General features: G+C 40.3%; 1 protein-coding gene across 1 annotated transcript in view; it reads right to left on the bottom strand.

Moving 5' to 3' along the window:
- Positions 1 to 25668, bottom strand: part of rxraa (retinoid X receptor, alpha a) — a 115200-nt gene that overhangs the window by 15996 nt on the left and 73536 nt on the right. The window contains exons 4-6 of the mRNA XM_069677160.1: positions 10022 to 10172; positions 6628 to 6807; positions 963 to 1132 (exon numbers count right to left, since the gene is read on the bottom strand). Of these exons, the coding sequence (XP_069533261.1) occupies positions 963 to 1132; positions 6628 to 6807; positions 10022 to 10172 (501 nt within the window). The remainder of the gene's footprint in view (positions 1 to 962; positions 1133 to 6627; positions 6808 to 10021; positions 10173 to 25668) is intronic.

Genomic DNA, 25668 nt, shown 5'->3' with positions numbered 1-25668 from the left:
TTTCCTTTTTGCCCATCAGTAGTTAAAGCTCCTGTGAGGAGTTTTTAGCTGGTTATGAAATGGACTGAAATTAATACTGATGCCTCTATATGAGCTACAAAAGCAAACAAGACCATCAGCAACAAGATTGATTATATCTTTATAGATATTTTTAATGCCTGTAACAGCCTGCTGGGGGGTAGGTGTTAGACAGGCCATTCACTCCACGCTGCCAAATCAGCCTTTCTTTCTATATATTACATAGCAAAGATTCATATTGAGTGATACATTTGAATGTGCTTGAAAGCAGGAGATTTCTTTGTTAAAAACACTTCTTACACATGTACAGGACAAGATCAGCAAAGAGATCGGAGGTACCATCTTGTCCACAGGGGTCGCCAAAATCAACACAAACCGAGAGATTCTCAAAGGCGCTTAGTTATAGTTTGATTGTCTTTTCTTATTTATTGCTTTCATGACCTGTTGATAGCACATTAAAATGATTTATACCATGCCAGGAATAACACATAATAAGGTTTTCTGATACATAAAAATAACAGACATGAATGGGGTCAATGTGAGTTGGTTGTTTTCTCTATTAGGATTCATCAGAGTGTATTTTGTCTTTACAATAGCTATTTATCACAGTCAAAAGAACAAGCTGTGTTCAATCTTTCATCTAAATTTTTTTTACAGCTATAACTTGTAGCCAGGCGAAGGTCATAGTGGGTGAGAACGAAGAATAACAACCATTAAGTAACATGTAAAACTCTGATAAATGTTGGAGCAAATGTACGAGAAAACATGCTCCTACTAGCCTCTAGGTTAGATCTAAACAAATCACCCACTGTGCTTATGTAAGTGATATCTGTGTGTATATGTGTATGCCCATGGGCATGTGTATGTAAACAAAGTTTTGACTTGTGGCAGAATGACACAGTGTGCGAGTATGCGCCAAGGAGTTTATAAAAATATCAACTCACCGAGTTGGATGGCACACCAAGGTTGGTCTCGATGTAGGTCTCAGTTTTAGGTTCCACCGCCTGCTCGGCCTCCAGAATCTTCTCCACGGGCATGTCCTCGTTGGCGCAGCTGGTGGACTCCACCTCGTTCTCATTTCTCTCCTTGGCTCGCTGGCGCTCCTCCTGAACGGCTGCATGTAACAAAACTGGTTCCGGTCACTACTGCTGTTTTCTGTTTTGTGTTTTACAGTGTGTTAATATTGATGTGTTCAATAGGACGTGTGAAAGAAACATGTAGGATTGGAGGTTTATAGGGTTTTGATTACATAGCAAGATTTTAGTTAAGGGTTCAAAAGTATGTTGAACTCTAAGTGAGGAAGTTATAACATATCAAAGCTGTGTTAATCAATCACTTTGATTCTTTGAAATCTATCCGCTAAAGCCGTCACTCGTAGTGACAAACCTACAGAGAATTATTACAGAATAAAGTGATCGAGCCTCTTTTAGCTTTGCTTCATGCCCGTTCACTGTTTTGATTTATTTCCACAACTTCCATCTTCAGCAGGCAGTTTTGAGTAAGCAAGTCTTTTATAGTCCAACTTTGTACAAGCACAGAAGAAACTGGCAGACAAAGTTAGGGACTAGCTAGTGGAATATGTCGCAGCTTAAGAACCAGATATTCCTCTCAAGAAGTGATGGAGACTAACAACAGCTAAAATAGGAATATTGAACTTATATTAATCAGGTAGACACAAATATAGCTCCAAATGAAGGCTCATATTGCTCTCAGACTACAGATATAACTAACTGTTTACTAAAATGCTAGAACTAAGAACTTGTAATGCGGTTATTTTATGTCTCTGCTGTTCCCGAATGACCCGATAGGTTTAATAAGAATGGTTAGCAAATGAAACAGGATGACAAATCCTGTACTTTGTCTTTGCTTTTCTTTGAAAGTGTTTTTACTGGTAGTGCATCATTATCTTTCTTACCTAAATCGTGTTCAGGATCCTGAACACAACTCAGGTGATCAGTCAAAGTTTAACTTAAACGAGGAGAACTGCACTGAGAGCCTCACTGGTCTATTATTTTTTTCTGCTCTGAAAACAAAATGATGCTGGATGAATCAGAGATGAAATTACTTTAAAAGGAAGATGTAGGCTATTATTTTGTTTTGTATCACAGCAGTAGTAGTGGATAGAACATCTTACAGTGCTGAATTTTCCCTGAGATTAAATGCTTGAACTCTTGTTGATTTTAAGTAAACAATTTGTCTTTACCCGGGTACACATAAGGAGAAAACTAATACAGACAGTACTTGGCCTTTATTTGTATTTACACACACACACTTGTATTTACAATATCTGTGTGCATGCTTGAGTGTGTGTTTGCTTACCAATGAGAGTGCCTGCTACGTTGAGTGTCTCTGTAAACCAATGAATTGTATGACCCTGTTTGTGTTATGCCGGTAAAAATATCCAAGAGAGTTCAATCATCAATAATTGCTTCGACAGTGCCAATGGAATATATTTAAGACCTTAGACCTACATTATGCACAATGTAGCAGCGTGGGAATGTTCAAGGACTTCTCTCAGCTTCCTTATCAAAGAGACGTGTTTTTCACGCAGTGCTCAATGACAAACAGTCGGCTCCTTTTGTACACAAATCATTTATAGACACATAAATAATGTATCGCCTGTCAGGCCGTCTTTATGCCACGTGTGGTAGCCAGCAACAACTTAAATAAAAAAAAAACCTACACACAAATCAATGAAGACCTTGTCTCGTACATTTTTTTTCCATGTCCTGTATGAAAAAGTGGTTGAAGCAAAAGCGTGTTGGTTCTGTCGTCTGATTGGCTTGGCGAGGAGACACAGGAAATGGTTTGTGTGCTGAGCAGACACCGAGACTCACTGTGGCTGAGGCAAGAGAAACCGCACCTCCACCCTCAAGTGAGGATGGAAAAGAGCATGTGTGTGTGTGCGTGTGTGTTTTGTCTTTTCAAAAGCCTATAATTTACTTAAATCAAGAAAACCACTAAAAAAAGCACTGTGGCTTTTTATAAGTTTTATCCTCCGTACATGGATTAATAAAAACGTTTTGGACATAATGTTCTGAATGATAAAGGGCTTTTGGAAATTCAATGTCAGTGTGCAAGCTTACACACACACCTGGAGAGTCACCCTGCCTCACACACGCACGCATATCACACACACTTGGTTTGCAGGATGATCTGTCTTCTTACGTTTCCCCCTACTCTGGTTTCTATTCCAAGTCCTGACTCAGAGAGGTCGTGGTCTTGTTGGGGGGAGAGAGAAAGGGAAGCAGGGGTTGTTTGAGGAGGAGAGGGAAAGGGGCCCCATTCTAGAGGAACTGCTGTCTGGCAGTAGAGGTCAGCCCAAGGGTAGAATACTTGTGTTGGAGTCAGGGAGAGGTGAGGAGGGCTGAAATCATGTTAGCTTTATTCTCCCCCCTCCTCTCCTCTCCTGACTGGGAGAGCATAAATTCATTTAATCCTGTTTTTCTGTGGATTCGCTTAGCCTTTTGGGCTACTGCTGCCTTGTTCTCCAACCACAGCCCTAAGGGTGCTGGGGGAGGCTTAGGCAGCACTGTGAGTGAGGCAAAAAGCAGTAAATGATAATATCCTTGAAAGGAGTAAAGAGCCCAACAATGATATAAAAAAAACTAGGAGGGAGGAGAGGCCAAATAAAGGTCGAGATACATTGGCCTTGGATAGAATTGCCTCCAAATTGCATTCATCCAAAAACCTTGTTCTAAACAACGAAGCGTCTCGAACACATGCACCTGCACATGAACACCTGGTTAACACCTACTGCCATCTTTGCTCTCTCCTGGCTACACATCCCTCAGTATGATCTTTGCATTTTTTTTCTGTATTCCTTAACGGCAGTGACCATAATGGTGAGAGGCTGTGATTGATTTATTTAATGTGTGAAAGAGTGCTTAACAGCCCTGCTGAGAGCGCTAATATTTTTAACACCCTTATGAAGTGTTAAAATTCACACCTCACTGTCGTTTTTTTTCCCTCATTGCACAACACATCTCTTCCTGTTTTTATTGGCTCTGAAATATTCATTGAGAGTGCTGTACTGTACCGCCCCATAATCACAGAGTGTTTGTTAACTCAATGTTTACAAGAGAGTCACTTGCCAAGACTGGAGGGTGATAAGAGCGGCATCAAACAATTACAACCTTTTTAAACAATGCTGCTGCTCTTTTATTGAGAGAATATGAAGAGGATGTAATCAATCATGCAATCCATAAAAAGAAAATGTCTGTGTGAAAATGCGCAAGTCTTTATACTTTATACAGGCCTTGTATAACTTCTTGTAGACCTTCATAACCAAAATACAAGGGCTGATATTTTAGCGAATCCTGTCTTCAGCTAGCCTCCAATGGTGTGTTGTGACTAATGCCTGTAGAGCGTGAGTGTGAGTCCCCGAGGGCTCAAAATGGTATAAAAGTGAGGAATGGGAAACACTATCTTAACATCACAAGTTACCGGGAAACAAGGTTATACAATTAAATAATTTAAAAAAGAACTCAAGTGTGTAATTTTGTTTCTTACATTACAGTGTTTATACTTTGTCGCAAATTACGTCAGAAAAGTCATAGTGCAGCCTCAGCAGGCTTCAGAGACCTGGCCAATCAGAAGAAAGTGGGCTTGTAGGGGCAGGGTTTCTTAAAGGGACAGAGCTGACTGAGTCGTTTCAGGCAGAGGCTGTATGAGGGACTGCACAGAGCACCAGTGTGAGAAAAATGATGAGTTTCACTGGTAATTATGCTAAGCTACTGCACAGGTGTCACAGAGTGAAATATGTTAATGTTAATCCTACGCGAATGTTTGACTGAAAACACAAAAACTCTACAAAAGTGCACTAAATAACCACTACAGTGATTAACCGAATGTGGTCACTTGCAGATAAACAAATTTGTGTTTTTTTATATCACCATCTACACTTGCTTTGTTTACATTTAGTCAGTGGCTGGACAACCACATTCTACACGTCACCAATTTTGCAATGAACTATGGGTAAGTCCCACAGAAAAGTCTGCAGAAATGCATAGGAGCCATCATGCACTTAACGATTTGACAATGGGACAACCCGAAGCCCTAACACACTTAGCGGGAGCGCACCTTAAACACTAGTCTGTGAGTGCGGAGATTAGGATTGGTCATATGACATTCACACTAGTCAAAACTTAATGTAAATGTTACAATTTTGGTGATGGATTGGGCTGATTTATTATCTGACTTTTTATTAAAATAATACTCTGGAGTTATCAGGAAGCAGTATCAAGTATCATCAGTAAAAGACAATGAACTTGTAAAGGAAGATTCAGGCCTGTTTCAGTTCAAATACAGTCTTAAACCAAATTTTAGGCCACTTAAAATCAGATTTTCTGCCTCACTATGCTGCCAAACCTCTGTGACCGTTTAAAAAGGACAGGAGCTGTACATGTATTCAATCAGTAGCCTCTAATTTGAGGAATGTGGTACTAGTTTTACCGTCCTGTGCACTTACAACACATTAACCAATTTTAGTACCCTAATTAAATTTGTACAGTTCAGTGTCCTGCAAAAGGAGCACACAAAAAACTTTGTGTAAGAGAAAACAAACTGGTTCACAATAACTAGGTGGGCGGTTACATACATTTCCAAGTTTATCCAAATCATTAGGAGCCTACGGGATGCAGGGGTTGATACTAACGGTGATTTCCAGGGACGAGGCTGAAGTTCACATAGCTCCTTTGTTATGTTTTTATTTCTCCAATCCGCAACATTAAACTCCCTGAGGACTGGCTCCTCTCACTAACCCTCTCTCTGTGTCCACATCCAGCAATACTGCAACAGCTAAATGCATTATTTCCCTAAATGCAGTGATTGGAGAGCAACATTTTTAAATGCAGTGTCGCCTACTGCTGCAATGCACTTCATCACGTTGCAGGGTATATCAAAGGTGCAAGTGCTCCTATAAAATCTGATAGAGGCAGGATGGCAAACAAGTTTATTTATAGGTAGCAAATAAAAAGGAAACACTGTGTAACCTTGCAATACATTTGCAACTCTGCATCAATTTGTCATGTCCATTTAAAAAAACTGAAAAGGCTATTTTCTGAAAAGTCTTTGGAGTGTGAAAAGTGTTGGAGTCTGCATGCAAAGTGAAGCATGGTGTTTTTCTCTGATTATCAAACCTATTAAATATTTAGAGTTAAGCCTTGTTTGTACTTCTACTGCAAGCTTTATCCTGGTTGGGCAGCATTAAATGAATTAACCTGTAGTCACACTGAATATAGTGGCTGTTATGTCCAATAACAGTTTGAAACACTCCAAAATCACATTGTTTTTTGGAGCATACTGCCAAAATAAAGTCAGTATGGATTTTTAAAAATTCTCAGCACCCAATGCCAAACTGCAATGCTGTAAAAGGGATCATCTGATAAAATTGTCATCCTTAACCGATGCGTTTACTAAATATGAAACATGTATGTTGTGTATTACTGGTCACAAAAATGCCACATATATTCATCAAATGTACTATTCTGCTTCTTATTTTTCCTAAAATAGGGCAGTAATCTGTGTCTAAATGTGTGTCTGTGTGGATTAGTAGAGATTTGAGGGAATGGGTAAGTGGGACTTTATCCTCAAAGGTATGTGCTGTACCTTCTCTCTTCATGCCCATGGCTAAACACTTCTGGTAGCGGCAGTACTGGCAGCGGTTCCTCTGGCGCTTATCAATGACACAGTCCTTGTTGTCGCGACAGGTGTAGGTCAGGTCTTTGCGCACCGTCCTTTTGAAGAAACCTTTGCAGCCCTCGCAGCTGTATACCCCGTAGTGTTTACCTGAGGAGAGAGAGAGAGAGATAAAGTGAGTCTGAAGCATACAGACTGATGTTTTTTTCTCTTTAAACTCAGAGTCTTATTGTGTAATTGGCACATAAGGTTGACAGTTTGATGACAGAGCCACAGCCTGATATCGACAGACACATTAGTTGCTGTCAGTCGCTTATCCTGTCCATAGTTTTGTGGGGTGACTTCCAGACAAGTCACTACACATCGACTGCAGCAGCAATCATTGAGCGCTTAAGGAACAAAACCTTTACACTCTGAGATAATGTGCAACCACACAAACAGCATGAAGGAACCAGTATGAGGTAGCAAAGGAGCAAAGACTAATAAAAGTGAACAGACTGTGTTTGGGGTTATGCTGAGGTGGCTACTGAAGGTAAGCTGCAGGGGGCCCTCGTGGATTTGTGTTAAGGTACTTTAACATTGCTGTTCTTAACAGCTCCTTTTTTTGTTTTTGCAGTCCATTTGCATTCTCCAGTGTTGCTCAAACTGTTTCTTTGTTAGCTCTTTGCTGGTCAGACCACCAGAGAAGATAAATAAAGCCCCCCAAGCACAGCTAAATGAAGCATGACCTGCTATTAAACATTGTTTTGATTTTCCCCCTCGGGTCCATGAAGCACCGATGACGCAGGACGACACTAAAACCGTCCAAGGAATTAGATATCCTGAGGCTGAAAACTTTTCATGGTTATTCAAAGAAAAACTTCTCAACAAAGAGTTTTTTGTTAACGGTGAAAAAACAGACTGATATGACTTTGCAAATGACTTTGATTAAATGTTCTTGCTGTTGAATTGGTTAAGCTAGCTACTGACCAAATGATGGTTGATGATTAAGGAGTGAGCTTGTTCGTAGTGAAAGAGCAAAAAATGTCCTTAATTAACTGAGAATTGTTATTTCTGCTGTCAGTTTGAACTCTCAAAAGGACTCGCTTAATAGTGGAAATGAGGACATTTCACTGAGTATCAACTCTGGTAAGAGGGAACATTTTGGGGATTTCCAGAAAGAGAAAAAAGAAAGAAGACAGCAACATGACAAGTGAAGTTAAAAAGTGTCTGCAGTGTTCAATGAGGCTGCTCATTTTGCATGTTCCAGTAAGACATTGCAAACCATCTTATCTTGCTCAATCTTAACCACTTGCATCAGTCATTAGTCTTCTTTGGACACAAAAGAGGCCTGTGATGCTTTTAAAGTCTGCAGGTAACTCAAAAAGCTGCATGTATCTGCAAGGACCTCCTGCAGCAAAAAAAGAAAAAAGCTCACCCACAGTAAGAGTGTGCTGGCGTCACCATGCTTCATGGTAGGGATGCTATGAGATGAGTGATGGGTTTTGCCTGGTTTCCCTCAGACACAGCGGGCCTCTATTTCAGTCAAAGCTGATTCGAGGTTTGGTTTCATCAGAGCGTACAATCTTTTGCCTCATGATTTCAATTTCTTTCATGTGCTGACCTCATATGCATGTTCTCAGGAGTGGCTGCTCTTTCTGGCCCGCTTGCCATTTAACCCAGATTTGCAAAGAATCCCACTGACTGTTGTCCTTCCAGGAAGTTCTCCCACTGCATGAAGCTGCAGTATGTACTTCTGCCAGAGCGGTCCGTGGGGTGTTCACTGACCAAAGTTCATCTTTGGATCTTCTTTGGAGGTTTCTCAGTGTGGTCAGAAGCCCATCTTTAGAAACATGCTGGGTAGTCCAGCTTTCTTTTCATTTGGTTATAATGAAGTCTTATGTAATCCCAGCTGTTGAGAAACTATTTTTATAACCTTCCCCACAATTTTTCCCCCAATTATAGATAAAATCCCATGAACTTGTTGGTTAGGATTTGAGTCGTGTCCATATTTTTGTTGAATTTAGGTTTTTATAAATGTAATGTATTTTTAAGAATTTCTTGACTAAACCAACACTGACCTCATGGCCATTTTGGTACAGTTGAGTCACACAAAACCTTTAACACATCATGAAGGAAATGTACAACTGAAGCTTATTGCTGCCACCCACATAAAAGGAAAAAATGTCTCAGCATTATGGTATAACCTGAAATATACCATTTTTTTCGTAGAAATAAGAATACGATAAGTTCGGTTTGGGTGGCGTTTTGGCAACAGCTATTGTTTCTGCAAAAAACGTTCTTGTTATAACATGATAAGTTTATATATCATAATAACTTGAAAACATACAGTAAAAACGTGGATATATCAATTGCCAAAATGTACGGTGGGAAAATATGCTAAATAAGTAACCAATAAAAAAAATGAATAATGGCGTTTTAATAGGCTAATGTGTTTATCAAAAACGTGTTTCCAAGAGAACTTAAATATATACTTAAACAGCCTCTGCCTCTACTGTTAAAACTTTGAGAGATGGACAGGCGGAGACAGACAACTGCACTCATCATTTGCATCTCGGTTCTAGGTGAGATGCAGTGCCGATGATGACAGCGCTGCGTGGCTATGGCGGGTTGAAATTTCACACAGCTTGTGAAACTATGATCTGGGATTTTGTGGAAATCTAGTCCAACTGGGCAAAGCTGGCAAAGAACCAGCTAAAACAGCTCTGAGAAACCGCCTCCACTGGGGAAAAGGTTAATAACAAGTTGTCTCAATTGCAAGTTGTCTCAATGGGTTGGATGGCTTCAACTTTGCGAGAGCAGCGGAGCAGTTCTGTTAAGGCTTTTTTCCCCCTTATTTTAGACCTATACTGGCTTCTTCATGTAGCTTATAGTTATTTTATTTATTTTTAAGTTATTGTAAAGTTATTTAGTTCAATGTTAATGAAATGCAAAGACACATTTAGGATGATGTCTAATGTATTCATTCATTTCGAATTAATTAATTACTTAGGCATGTATGGCTGTTCAAAGCATATGTCTGATAATTTTTCTATATGGCCGGAATTCTGGAATATTTAACGGCCAAATTGGCTGTCATAAAAAAAAGTCTAGCGTAAACTGTGGTTACAACATGAAAAGTATCACTTTATAACAATAAACTTTTTGTCTTTTGAACTGATTTATTTTTCAGGCAACAATCTGCTTCTGTTCCCAACATGTTCCAACTCCAACTGTTTAATCAAGAGCCACTTGATTTTTTTATTATTTGATATATTTAAATTCAAATATTTTAACTTAAGTTAATGTATTGTGCAGTGCTTTCTGTTCAGTCAACACATTATGGTCACTCAGCAGGTGTTCATCACAGCCTGATGTCACTCACCTGAGGAGCGGTCACCACAGATGGCGCAGATGTGTTTGGTGAGCGACAGGGCCGTGCCTGAGGGCTGGGCGGGCACCTTCATCACGCCGTTGAGACCCAGCGGGGGCTTAATGTCCTCCGTACTGCTGACCGAGTTCATCGGAGAGTTCAGCTGGAACATCAACACACACAAACACACAAGCCGACAGGTCACAATGCTGCTCACCCTGAACCAAAAAAACCTGTGACATCATACACCCCATTACACAAGCTTGGCACATAGCTTAGCTTGGTGCGCCGTAGTTATCTGATGACATTAACTATTGAACGAGGGCCAGGCCTGCTAAGGGGAGAGATGATTTGGTTACATCAACATAAGGGGAAAATAAATCAGATTGGATTCATGCCATTGCAGATCATCTTAAACAATTTAGAAATCCAGACAGAGTAAAAAAGGATGTTATGACTTCTGATACTCAATACAGATGGTCAGTAGCTCTTTTGCCCTCTTTCAATGCTCCCTCTGCATCTCTCCTCCCTCCTGTGTCAGATCTAAATCTAGCACAGCAGGATCCTGCACCACTCCACCCGACAAACTCTTTTATTCATGCTCTCAACAAGCCCCGCTGGCTCCCAAATGTTCAGCACTAGCATAACTCCACTGCAAAATTTAACAGTACAGCGGAATAAAGAGACGGCATTTGTTTTAGCAGCGGAGCAGCTGCAGCCTTAATTCTCCCCCTCTCTCTGAAAAAATTAAATCTCAAAGTGACCTCTCTTCGCCTCTCGCTAAAAGTGGAGAGCAAGGGGAGGCTAATTATGATAACTAGCACCATGCTGTTTCAAGTGGAGAAAAACATTAAGGGGGCGGATATGTCTTATCCTAAATTTGCAGGATGAAATCGAAGTTATCTAACCATTAGTAGCATCGCTTTAAAGAAGCAGTAAAAAGTAAAGCACACTTTTGCTTGACCAGCCGAATACCTCGTGTTATTACAGTGAGGGGAAAAAAGTGGGAAAGCCATTAAATATATGCAGACAAGCAGATCACCAGCAAACACACCCACAACAGGCGGGTGGGAGACGGAGCAGAGTTGGCAGAGCAGCAACATGGGCTCATATAGCCAGACGTGTTTTCATTAAGTTACCACATATGAGACATGTCTGATAGTATAAACGCTTCTTGGCTCTAAATTTAGCTCTTACTGTAGCAGTAACCATGTCTCCGTCTCTGTCTGCAGGGAGCGGGCAAGACAGAACAACCATTTTGTTTTCATGAAAATGAGACAAACACGATCGTCTGAGAGAGTTTGTCGTCTTTAGCTGTGTTTACAGTGATCTGACAGAGTACATTAGCTGTGCACTGGAAGGGCACAGAGATGTTTACACCACAGCAAAGAGTGCCCTTTCTCAGACATACAGTGTATCAAACAAACAGCCACAGAGTGCATTATAGATGTTGGCATGCGGCTCTGAAACCCTACAGAGAGTATATTCATTCATTGAGTCCAGGGATGACAACTTTGCATTTCTTTTCATATAACTGATATGTGCTGAAACAAGCAGTGGATGCATCAGTTAGCTCATCACAAAACAGTAACTAATCACTTAATTTATCTATCAAGCAAACACCTGAGATTCTGGGATATTTTGATGAACAATTTTTTGTCTTCTTATATTAAATGATTTTAAAAATAGGGTGAAAAATCAATAGTACAAATAATCGTTAATTGCAACTCCAAATAGGAGAAGTACATATTTGTACATGTTTGCATGGTTGCCGTAGAGTCTGAGATACTCTAACCTTTTGCTCCTTGTCACCCGGCTCCCTGCAGGTCCCATAGAATCTTTCATTGGACACTTTACGCCTGGGACTTTTTATGTGATTTGTAACCAATGCACCACTTTAGGAAAGCCTTTGTGAACAGCATCATCAATTTAAGATCTACTAAAAAGTAATATGTATGAGTTCTTTGACACTACCCAGAGACAATAGAGTAGGGATGCATGATAATGGATTTTTTGCCGATGTCCGATCTGCCGATATTTCCCCACCTACCGCAGACATCTTGCACTCTTCTTCACGCTTGGCGGAAGAGGAGTTGTACAAAAGATCAGGTGTCTGATCACTCAAGTTTCTGAGCGCACCTGAATGCAGCATCCCCCCCGAAACATGGCAGTGAGAGAGGCATGCCCAGACGGGATTACTGTTTACGGCACCTACTACGGAGACATCAGTGATCGTCAACGGACTCTTTTTTATCGTGTGTGCGTCCATGAATATGTAAGTTAGTTTTGCACTGATGTTTGTGTTTAACTCTGTTAGCGTTGGCTTTGGCTGCAAGTGTATTTACAAGTTAGATGTTGTTAAGTCCAGTAAAATGACGAGAATGTGAGCTAACTGTTAAGAGTTGTAAAAGTTGTTAAACTTCTATTCATTGGCTTGAATTTCTGTGACTTTTTAGTTTTTATTTGTATATTGTTGATAACTTTGCTCAGGCAGTGTGTGCACACTCGTGCCGAGTTAATGTCGTAGCATGAGGTTGAACTTTTTGGGGAATTATCAAGCATTTAGGCATAATTAAAGCGTTGTTTTATCAGCAGAAAAATTACATATCTGCCGATGCCGATATGTCATTTTCAAGCCATTATCTACAGATACCGATAACGTGCCACTATTATCCGGCATTCCCACAATAGAGTAACATATATTAACATCTATTATGTTGCGCCCCACAAATAAAGCAGCTCCTTACACACCAAGATATGCAAAAGCATTTATATGCAGTACATACACATACACATCTGCAGTACATACACATACACATCTGCAGTACATGCATGCACTAGGGCACAAAAACAGGAGCCTCCACATACATAGACGCAGACATTTTACATAAATACGCATACACAGTCATGCACATATGTACCTTAGTACACATTGAGCTGCTATGGCTCCTGGCATCTCATTTCACCTTACACTCTAACACTTGATTCCTCTTAAATAGCATCAAAGATGGGAAAAAAATGTCGCAATGCCTTGTACATTTCTTCCTTGAAGCAAAAGTATGCTTACATTGAGCAAAATATTCACACCATGGTTCTTTACCTCAACTTCAAACAGAAAATTCTGGATGTCTTCGGCATCATTTTCTACACATTTCCACATAACTCAGCATGATATGTGGTGTCATGGGAACTTGACTTTGGAACCTGACTAGAATTTTTAATATGATGCTTATGGTGGTTTGAATGTTTTGCAGCGTTTGAATGATGAATCCACCGGTTGGCTCAGGGGCTTGGAAAGGTTAAAGCCCACCATCACATGAAAATGTTCAATTCACACTTTGACACCCACCCCTGGCCTGCTCTTCACACCCTGTTTACACAAATACACACTGAATGCAACACACACACAAGGCTTAAGCTTTGGAAGAAAAAAGATTATTTTAAGGCTATTATGCTGCAGAGCTGGAACGTATGTGTTATTTCATTATTAAAACCGGCCATAGTTCATATTGAATTGATGCTAAATGTGTCATTTAAACTACCAATACACATAAGGAAACAGTTGTTATTATCAACTTTATGCTGTAAAATGCTGCTGTGTGCTGAAAAAGCCTTCCTTTCAGAAATTGAGATCATTTTAAGAGAGTGTCTGGAAGACACAGACACCAGCACAGCTGCATCATTTGCTTGGAACCAGCTTCAGCAGCATGTGCTCACACCCACATCTCTGCACTCACCCACATGCACACACGCGCAACGTGACGTCTTACCTCTGTTAATCGACTGAGTCTAGTCTTTTCCCCTGCAGCACAGCGCTATCAGAGCTGTCTCCTTTGCTGATATCGTCTCTATCAAAACCCCACTGTCTGCCTGACAGAAAAGACTCTTCTACTCACAATCTATTTTCAGTAAAAACTGCAACTCAATCTTAGCAACATTGCTCTCCACGGTGGGGTGGGCAGGCTGGGGGGGGCCTTTCTTTCTCTTCTGCCCACAGCAATGGAGGCAAGGCGCGGGGATTAAAGTGGCTCAGGACTGATTCTGGAAATAGAATACGTGCGACCTCCCCTACAACACATACATGTGACCCTGCACTGGGAGGTATGCCAGCTGTGTGTACAGCCGCACCGTCTCGGGAAACCCCTCGACAATCCTCCCCTCACACGCAGTCTGTGTCTGTCTTTTTTTCTCTTTTTTTTTTGAAGTAGAACGCTTCGCTTCAAACTTTTACAGACTGAGGGACAGAAACAAACGAGGGGCATTTAACATCAAGGACTGGAGATGTAGGACACAAGATTCCCCGCAGTACAATGTACAACACGAGCGGCTGTAATGTTCCAGCCGAACAACGGTGCTTCATGTGCTACTGTGTTACGCAACATGTTGTGGAGGACATTCGACTGGTACATCCAGTACATTGGGGGTCTATGTCGGCTTGTGGGTGTCAGATTCTGCACAGAATTGTGATATGTGATTATATGTCCTGTACAACCCGCTGTCTTCAACATAATGCTGTAATGTGCAAACATGAAAAAGGTGATACATTTATACATCCTGTTAGTGCTGGAGAGCTGAAGGTGTGGATCAAAGTTCTCATACTTTAAGTCGCTGCATTCAGAATCTAGTGTTAAAGGGGTGCTTTGAATTGGTTTTATAAGAACACACTGCAATAAACCACAATCTGCTTTGTACTATGGTGAGATATGACAGCTGCAAGTTACTAACAGTTTATTGCTGTCAGAAAAACCTTATCATTACATTTTTGTACTTCCAGTTAGAGGTGGGCGGTACACCAGTTCCAATACCGTAACCGGTGTCACTCTCTGTCACAACATGGATTTTACAATACTGTCATTACCGGGATAAACACAAATGTTTTGGTTTCCATAAAAACAAGTTTTAGTTTTAGTGCACACACGAGGGAGATGCCGTACCTGTCGCGAGAAACATCATACAGAGAGAGTCGACTTCTAGTACATTGGTGTTAAATATGGACCTTCTTTTGCCATTATTAGCTTTTAAGTGCAACTGTGTAGTTACATGAATTTATTAACTATTGCAAAATGTGACATCTCTAATCTCTTACAGGCTAAAGCAAGGTTACTTTTTAGGGTAAGCAATTTATCTTAAATGATTTTTGTTATATGTGTGTAAAACCCAAAGATCAATTACTAGCCCTTTTTGCACTGCCAGTTCAAGGGGAGATTATATATACGCCTTTGTTACGTTCCATCTTCTATGTAGAACGCACAGAGGCGGAATGGTGGGATGAAGTCGTTCCGCCTCTGAGCTGGCATCAGAGGTAGTAACAGAGGCGTAACAGAGGCGAAACGGTGTCTGTGTAAACAGCGGAGCCGGCAGGGCGGAACAGTGCCATGTGTTTGTATTTGAAGCATGCGCAGTTTGTTCACACCTCGTGCACGTTTTGCTTCCACAACGCCGTAACGGTACAAAAAACATACACTGCGGCAGCTTAACGTTGGCATTGCTTGGTCCAATGTAAAATGGCAAAGGCTGCATGACGGCGGAGCTTCGTTACGACACTGAGGCGGAACCTCCGTGTAAAAAGCACTTCTGAAAAAAAAAAGTAGGAAAGTTCCCGATTAAAAAGCTGAAATCAAGAAATGATTGATTCAAACAACAAACCAATCATAAGATATTATGGCCTTTTTTGGTTTATGTCCATCAACTCATTAAATTATCCTTTCATCTCTGCTTTTTTACACTACCCACAGGCAACAGCATCCACTTAAATGAGAGTCCTTAAGTCAAATAGATGAGTGAACTGAGAGCAATCAGGACACGTCATCATAAATAGAATACACATAATTCTTAAGGGCAACAATCTCTGCAAGTGTTTCATCATAACATTACATTAGAAAATTCATCTTGTGACTTTACTTGGTGCCTTACTCAATCTTAATTGTGTCTCATACAAAGAATGGTCTTTGCAGCAGAGCCGGTCCTGTAAACTATTAGTATGCTATGACAACACACATGGTGAAATGAAAAGAAAGGAGCTGTCCCTTGAGTGAACAGAGAGAAGGAAAGAGGAGCAGAGACGAAGGAGGCCTCTGCTTAAGATGGGCTTAGCTCGATTCAGCGAGTCAGAGCACAGACTTTGCTCATAAAGACACTTCAAAAGGAGACATCAAATCCTAGTGCACCACTCCTCAATGCACAACCCTCATGTGGAACTTCAGTTGCTTTCCAGTTCAAGGGCACCTTTGCTTACACAGAGAAAGTTATACTGAAAGAGTTCTTTCAAAACCCCCTTACAGAATTCCTCCATAAGGTTTTCCCATATGCAGCAGCAGCACTACATAGCCAGGAATAGAACACCCTGATTCCCAAGATCTATATCACTGCCTAAACCAATACAATATGAAGTAACTTTTATTCACTGTTGCTTCAAGGCAAGGAAGTAAAAATGTCAAAAGCTAGGATCTTGTGTGAGGAGGCGTGAGCAGACAGGATACAAATCTTGAGTTGACAGCAGAATACACCAAACCAAAACGCCTCCTGAGAGATGTGGGCAGGGATCAGGTTATGATGCAACCTAATGATAACCCTGTGTGACCTCTCACCTCTGACATGACCTTGTGACAATCACTTCCTACTAAAAACAAACTTATCTCAGCAGTTTTCCTAAAGTATGGGAGGAATGAGTAAGAACTTTCTTCTTCTTCACTGTGGTGTGAGTGTGTGAGTCTTATCTGGACACGTATCAGCAGGGACGGGGGATCGGGTTTCACACAGAGGGGGTATGCTAATGGGCCCGCTGTTCTGTGGCCCTCGGGGTGTATTCACAGTAAGACACCCTTTGGGATCGATTACGGTAATGTTACAAGTTTGAAAGACACCTGTTTGAACAAAACATAGTTCACAAATAGCAAAAAGGAACAGACACGTGGGTGTGAGCATGCACACAATACACAGAATAGCTCATACAGCAGGTCGGTTATATGTGGATGAACTGTGACCTTTAGGTTACTGTTTATTTACACTCACACTCAGGATGAGGAAACAGGAAGGTAAATGGGTTTTAGTCACTGTAGCGTGTGTAAACGTGACTTTCAAGTTTTCTGTCACACAAAAAACTTTAAAACATTAAAATATGTGTCTCTGTGCTCTTACACAGGTGCTGAATGAATTTCCTTCCTCATACAACAGCATCCTTGTGTACATGTACAACGTAAACAAAACAGGGACCTGCACAAGGAAAATCTCCTTGAGGTCCTACTGGTGAAAACTTCTTTAGCCACACTTCTGATTTACAATGTCCAAAACTTATTCTCCTACTATTTTACTGTTGGACAACTGCTCTCTACTCTCAGCAAAGACTATTTACCATAATTACCCTTCAGGTGCACCTTTTCTTAAAAAAAACCCTTCTTTTTTTTTCTGGTCCTTGATAAAAAAAAAAGAAAAGAAAATGGGACTAAAGCCCTGGTTTTCAACCGGTGGGTCGGGACCAAAAAGTGGGTCGCGGAGCTGTTTTCAGTTGGTCGCTGATGTGTGCTTGAAAAAAAAAAAGTTGTGGCCAAAGTCTTTGCTGCACTTTTATTTTGAAGAACATGGGTATCCTTTGATGTGCGTGCAGTAGTAGTGTAATTTAGTCACACTCCATGTAATCACTGATTGGGTAATCCCAGCTACAGTTACATTTACATTCTTGAAACTTGATGAGCCTGACGGTAGTTGCATTTATGTCGCACTTTTTTAGTTTATTTCTGTTGAAAAAAGGCTGCTAATTGAATGATTTATAGAGGGAATATTTTCTTATGCACTGCCGCCTGCTTGTCATTTTGACTATTATACTGATGTGTTTTGTGTTGTTGACATACTGTGATGTTTTGCCCCAACTGCACAGATTTTAATAAAATAAATCTGACTTTTGAAAAAATGTGGGTCGTGACTCATTAAGGAGGTGGTGGTGGGTCCACCAGGAACACTGGACTAAAGAGTATACAATGAGAAAATTGTGTCATAATTTTTTGTGTTAAATAAGTATATCTCCAGGGATTTTAAAAAGATGTGTTCAGGTAACTCAACCAATATAAACTTACTACAAAGAATCTGTCAAAAACAAATGTTACTCTCTTATGAAAGAAAGCATCTTTCAAAATAAAACAAAAAAGTCACCAGCACAATAAAGTAAACTTCACAGAGAAGTCACTACAAATTACTTTATTGATGATGTTGTACTAACTTTCATTAAAATAAACTTTCGGATTGAGCTTAATGACTTACTTAAAGTGAAAAAAAACACATTTTATTGATGTTGACTTGACAAAGTCTGCATTAAGCAATAGCACTGTCATTCAAATCACATTATTGGAGGCCATAAGTAAACTCTGTGTGGTCTTGTTCGACACAGCCTTTTGGATGAATTGCAGATTGTAGGCATAGGATGTAATGATTCTTCACTTACGTATAGGCTCATAACCTGGCAACCAAAATATATGAATGCATATGCAATATAAGTAAGTAATTACTTAACTAATTGGTTAAGCATTCAGAAAGTCTGTAATAACAACATATTAATCCTTTGAAAGTCGGCCTTTTAGTAAAATAGCTCCATGATTATTGTCACTCAGCTCTAATAAAACACTTGCTCTGCTCTCTCTCAGTGGATAGAATTTGGGAACAGCCATTATTCTCGACAGCTCGGAGCTTTCCAACACTCACCCCATGCTGTGCCACAACAGATAAAATGAATCATCACAAGCACTGCTGGCGCTTACGTGTGAGTGTGTATGTGTGTGTGTTTTGACAGAAACTTTTGTTCCAGTGAAAAAAAGGATATTAAGACTATCAGTGGCATGAAAGGCAGCACGCCTTACAGCAGCGAAGCGGGAATACGCGGAGTGACTTTCAGCTGTTGCCTCACCTCAGGATGGCAGTGTGTGTATGTGTGTGTGTGTGTGTGCGCGTGAATTGTTTTTGGCCTCCATCAGAGCGTGTGTGCACAGGGACTTGGTCACATTTAGGTGTATTTTTAATGTCTGTGTCATGTGTTTGTGTCTGCATGCTTTTCTGGATTTCATGTGTTCATGCAAGAGCGTGTTTTATCTTTATGCATTGTGTGTGTGTGTGTGTGTGTGTGTGTGTGTGTGTGTGTCAGCATCAGGGCTGTTTTCTATAGGAAACAGTGCTGCTCCTGTAAGCAACGCACTGCCGCACTGCCTACCACTGACACAGCAGCTCTTACAGCTCTTGAGTCACTCTCCTTTCACACCAGTCAGTGGAGCGATGAACTGTAACAACCTTCTCTCCCTTTCCTTTGCTCTTTTCAGAAATGCATCACAGTTTTTAGTGTGCTCACACCTATAATGATTGTTCAGGATCATGGTTGCAATCAGCGAGTTACATGTGTAACCTTGTGTGTACTACAAAAGCCAATGTGACCACTAAATGGACAAACTTTTAACGGGCTGGAGTAAATTAACCAAACTACATGTGTGAAAACATCCACTATACATTTGTGTTCTAATATAATGTTCTTATCTTATAACCATATAACTGCAGCTTACCATTATGGCAACAAAGATGACCATGACCTTGGAGTTTAGGGCATGGTTCTTCGTTCTTATCACAGTATAACCAGTCAAGCTTTTTTTTGTGCCTTAATTTGAAGAGAGGACAGTGGACAGAGCCGGAAACAGGGGAAGAGAGCAAGAATGACACACAGCAAAGGGCAGAGGGCGGGAGTTGAACCCGGGCCGACGCATTGAGGACCATAGCCTCTGTATATGGTCGCCGATTTAACCACTAAGCCAAACTGGCGCCCATAAGTCATACACTTTTCAAGTAAATTTTGCATAAAGTAGTTGCTTAATGTTTTTGATAAGGAAGCTTCAAATAAAGTCCAATAAACTGATAATGGAAACGTTTGTTTGAGAACTGTTTTGTTATAAAAAAAATATATTGGCACACGTAAAAGAAGCCACAGTTTTAACTAATTGGTGCAACTTTAAATAAATGCACATTTGCTTCTAGCTATCACATATAGTCTTTATAACGTTATGGTTCAGTCAGGAACACTCTCCTCATAGATTTAACCATTTTATAGTAAAATGGAAATACAGTAATGTTTGGCACTGATGGCTCCCCTCTTTAGTTGCTCCCTGGGTTAGCCGAGCAGCATGTTACAGCTTTCCAGGGAGAGCAATGCAAAGCCCCCGAGGGTATATAGAGTGGGCAAAAAGCTTACAATGTTACAGTTTTATTTAGCAGATGCTTCTGTCCAAAGCGATGAACATCTGAGAGATAATACAACACAAGCAAAGATCAAGACAGGCTTCAGACTAGAAAGGAGGCTGGGGTGGTGGAGGCGAAGCATTGCCAGCAGCAGCAGCAGCGTTGTGTGTGTGCAGCATTGGTGTAGCAAGGATGAGAGAGTTGCATTTAAAGGGATCGCCTTGTTGTGATTGGTGTGTTACAAATTAGAAACAATGATTCAGTCAGCTGGCGGCCAGCTGCATACAGCTTGGGCGTATGACTTCCGTGTCCTGCATGAACTAACGTGAAGCTTCATCCATCAAAAATAATGCAAAAAAAGAAAAAGACAAGAGTAAATGACTTAACTTTCTGTCTGCTGATAAGGTGCATGAAAAGGACACAACCAAAACCTAACCTATGGTTTTCTTGCATTTGTCTGAAATTTGCATTCGTCTGCATAAGCGCACAGTTCCAACAGCCCAAAACACAGTTGAGAAATTATGAAAGCCTTAATATTGGTATTTTCATGCTCATATATGTCATCTGTAAGTTGGTGATTGTCTACGAGTGAAGTCCTCCTTCAAATATCCTTTTCCTTTGTCAAATTAGTGACTTGTATTTTCAAGTGTAAATGAACCAGTGATTATTTTCGCTGGTTTGTCCTTTAGCCATTCATTGAAAATATTGCTCATTGTATAACGTATGACATAGTGATGAATCAACATGTAGTTCTAGTGTCAAAACACCCAAAGATTAATTATCTTGTCTGTCAATTATCATATAGTATCCTTTCATAGCTATATGAAAACTAAGTTTATTCTGTGGTATAGCACACTTCAGTTATCCAATTAGTATGTCAGTGTAAAACCACAACTGAAATTAGCTTTAGCTTGATTTAGGGATGCACCGATACAAGTATCAGGTATCGGGCGGTATCAGAGCTTAAGTACTCATACTCATACTCGTAAAACTACGATGAGTACCGCACCCAATCCCCACTTTACAGCTTGACGTTAACCCCCCTGTTAGTTAAGCAGGTAGGCGGAAAGGCAAAGTTGAGTGTTAAAATTTCAGCAACAGTTGCAGTTGCATCATTATGTCTATTTACTTTGTTACAGTCAGAAAGTGAGGAACATCTGATGAAAATGAAACATGTTTTTAAAGTCATTATGAGAACTGTAATGATACTATTAAATGAAAGACTGATGATCTTATTTGTTCATGTCACACAGGCACTGGTTCACTGCGTTTTTCCCTGCCCACTAATACATTACCCAGTAGTTTATTGATTCATGCTTCCATCAGCGTTATCCAGTGAGTATTTGATTAGCTCTTCAAACAAAAGGTGACATTTATGCTGTGTTAACGTTGTTTACAGTTTAATTTATGATTTATATTTTCACTGCATAATGGAGAGAGGACTATATACTGTCTATTACAACTCTGTGTGCACAGTTTCAGGTTGCACAGGTGTGCTAGCATTGAGAAAGTAGAATAGGTCATACAGTGAGTGTCATTTCACTTCACAGGCATGCCACAGTGTACATGTCTGTCCACAGACAGTGTTGAGTTGCTGTAAGATCACACCACCAGATGCAATTAAAGCCCTGAAGGGATTATTAGAAGCTTTAAAATAAATGTGTTCCCTTAGGCATTTAAACCGCAACGTCTAAAGTCTGCATTAGCGGGCTGCTCTCTGAAACTCGAACCTAATGTTGCTGTTTCTATGCCTTATAGCTGCAACCTCCTAAACAGGCTCATCTCCTGTGTGGCCCCACACAAGTCAGAACACACAGGCCCCAGCAATATCACACTACATCCGACCAAATGATACAGGTAACACAGGTCCCAAGTTTAAACCATTGGGAAAGAATTCATTTATGTGTACCTATACTCTGACAGCTACATGTTGAATTCTTTTTATATCATTTTGTACTTATTCAATGATTTTACTGTCTCTGCTTTCGTTGTCTTCAGCTTCTTTGAAGAGAAGAAAAACATAAAGTATATGTTTCAGAATAAAAGCTGTCCAGGGAAGGAAATGAAATTAGTTCCCAGAACATCTAGAACAGTTTTAGTGAAATCTGCGTAAACAGCAAATTGAAACTTCTTAAGCTTAACAGGAAACATTGGGAATAACTACCCGGTAAGAAAAGAAAGGGTTTCTCTATGAGGAACTACCAACAAAAGAACTGTGTACTCAACTTCTAATGAAGCAAAACTAAATTAATTCTACACATTAGTTACACTCCCTTGAACTACCAGTACTGGAGAAAAAAAGTGCTCTCTAAAACCGGCCCTAATTGCTACCTGGAGACAGCTTTGGCTAAAAAAAATCTTTCCCCATCCATTTGAGGGTTGATTGACGTTAGAGAGCCGTAACTGTTCTCCTGGGAACTTACACACAGCCCCTTTGTGCAGCCATTAGAGCCCTGCAAGCATGATGTCATGCAGAGTGACTACAGCGAGGTCCATCAAAGCTTAGAGCAGCGAAATGGACCTTTATTACTCCCACACAGGAAGGGACTGAGGTCCACTTTGCTCCCTCTCTTTTTCTTACTCCTGAGTGTGTTGTGCTTCGGTCTCCTAGCGACCCTCGCCTAAACAAGACATACCCAAAACGGGCACATGACATCACCATCGCCGTTCATTTATAACTTATTAAGTGTGTGTTCCATTTCTTGTAAAACATTTACACCTTTTTCATATGAGTGTTTCTTCAGTCTTCGACTCCAGAAACACTCTAGCTTTATATGCATGTTGTGGGCGTGTTGAGAGACACTGGAGGCCTGTTGTTGGTTTAGGATTCTCAGGAAGGGTTCGGTGGGAAAGCACAGAAACCAGAGGGGTTCAGACTGAGCCGCAAAATGGAAAAATGGGAGTCGGCATGATGATAAAGAAACCCCTTTTTTCCACACAAAACAACAGCTAGACAAGTCTCGCCATTGTCACTGAAAGTGTAAAATGTGTTCCAACCCTGCATATAATCCCTTCCAGCTGCTTGGAGAGTTGTGGTGTCTGTGATCTGGAGATGGTCTGTATTGTCAGTGAGTTGAAGCCAACAGTTGAAGACCACCAAGAGGTCGGATCCTAACGGGCATGGCGGTGGCTTGGCATCACGCCTTGACCAGATATCCGAAGGGATGTTTTGCAATCTCTTCTCTCATCTCCAGAAAAAAAAAGAGGTTGCAATCCTTATAGCGCAAAACCGCATAGAAAAAGACAATGTATGGATTTCACGTTGCAGGCAAAGCGTTTGAGTCACAATAAGTTTGTTGACAGTGTGTGAGGGCCTCCTCGAAAAAATCCAGATGCTTTTAGATCTTCAACAATATACTGTACACAGCAGATGACCGAGATGCACCGAAAAGACGCAACAAACTAAAATGTTTCCTTCTGAATAAAACAATGCACAACCACAGTATGTCTGGATGTTCGGGACAGAGCTCAAGGGGAAGCAGTGTTGTTGGAGATGTAAGAATTGGCTGATGATGAAGGACTGTCTCTCTCTTTACATGTGGTTTGGCTTTTGGAGGATGTAAGATTCCAGTAAGAAAGGGAGTTTTGTTCTTCTCATTCTCTGCTTTCATTACATTGTCATTTATGTCTTTGATGTAAATGATTAGTCAAGGCTCATTGTTTTGGGGTTTTGCTGATTTTCAAAGGAAATTACACAGGTTTTAAATAAGAACACAGTGGATTAATCCGATTTCCACCTGGATTTCTGTTGCAGTGCATCAAGAAGTCTTGTTTCCTGCTAAAAGAAGAAGCTGGTGATTGTAGTCAATGCTGAACAAGATGTTCTTGTGATGGGTGGTTTAGAGAAACAGTAAAAACGGTAAAAAGTAAAAAACAGGATGTAAAATATAAAGAAAAATGATGGTATTTGCACAGCATGATTTTTCATTCCTTCTTTTATTTCTTTCTTTTAAAACTTACCAAAGTTTTCTTTTAAAACTTATCAACGTTTATGAAAATATGTGTGGTCACAGGTACATGTGAGTACAGTGAGTGTGTGTGTCCGGTTAGCATAGGCGGTGTCTTGTAAAAGGTCTCTGGGTGGTTAAGTAGGGAAGAGGCTGGGCTGTGACCTCGTTCCAGTTAACTGCTCATGAAAACGGTAAGTCAGCCGAGTGTTAAGAACAAGTGGCATACGCCGTCTGACTCAAATCACGTCTCATCAAAAGTGCCGCGCCTCATGACCACAGGCCTCTGCCACCATCTTTAACCCCTCACATCAAACCGCTGTTCTCCACCCTCACTGAGCTACAATCAGGAGCTTCTATAGTCTCGGCAAGCGTTCACAGTTAACGGCTCGGATCTTCAACATGAGTACCTGTCAGATTAAGGGCTGGGGACAATTTGAACAGTATCAACACTGGAAACAATATAACCAATACCTTATATTGTGTCCTCCTATTTATGCTAAACTTAATCCAAAAGGCAGCTGGACTGGGTTGAAGTTCTTGAAGAAGCCTTTCGGATGAGAGGTGAAACGTCTTCAAGAGTCCAGCTGCCTTTTGGATTAAGTTTAGCATAAATAGGAGGACACAATATAAGGTATTGGTTATATTGTTTCCATCAGAATTACCATGACTTGGATGACTGAGAACCTTCACAGACGTTATCCTTTTTAGCATTCTAAATCAGCATATTGGCATTAAATTAGCGGTTTAAACTCTGTACTATAATCTAATTGTAGCCATTTTAGCATGTCCATATCACAACATATTTATTTTGGGTTCCCAAAATTGGAGAATGTGTATAAAAAGATAATAAATGATAATATAGGCTAGTAAAACACAGTAGTAATATAACAGAAAATGTATTTTTTTTAAAAGTGCTGTACATTCGTAAACACTCTAAAAATCGTCCTCAGTATTTCTTAACAATTGTGAGAAAATATGATTAAATCATGTAAATGGAAAATGATTTACATGAAAGATTTTAGATTTTTATCTGAATGGGTTGTTTGAAACATTTGATCCCTTTGCTCAAATTACACAAACTTTTCTATGACATTGGATATTTGAGGGCCTCTTATATATACAAATGCAGTGCCCACTGATCTGACTGCCTAAAATATTATTTTTAATATGAGTTTTCTTAAAATTAGTTTTGCTAAAAAACTTTTTTATATGCCTGTGCTTGCAGTTTTTTTTATATATAGCAATATAATCACTGTAAGCCTTTATTGTGAGAAATATCAAACCACCAGATTCTTGCCACTGCCTTGCGGTTAAGTGCGATGGGGGGATACTGCATGTGTTAACCACACACTGGCATCTTGAAATGGGTGGGAAGCCATTAAGAAAAGGGTGGTGGTTGTTTCTGTTCTCTGACCTTAACCAGCCCAAAGGGAGACATTGTTTCGGTTTTGACATTGACAGTCAGGTATCATACCAGATTACTGTCACAAATGTTTTTTGATACCC

Source organism: Semicossyphus pulcher, unplaced genomic scaffold (assembly GCF_022749685.1).
Source record: "Semicossyphus pulcher isolate SPU_LCO1_2020_fin unplaced genomic scaffold, fSemPul1.0.p SCAF_28, whole genome shotgun sequence".
Lineage (NCBI taxonomy): Eukaryota > Metazoa > Chordata > Actinopteri > Labriformes > Labridae > Semicossyphus > Semicossyphus pulcher.
The sequence above is the reverse complement of the archived record's forward strand: the minus strand, read 5'-3'. Positions and strand labels throughout refer to the sequence as shown.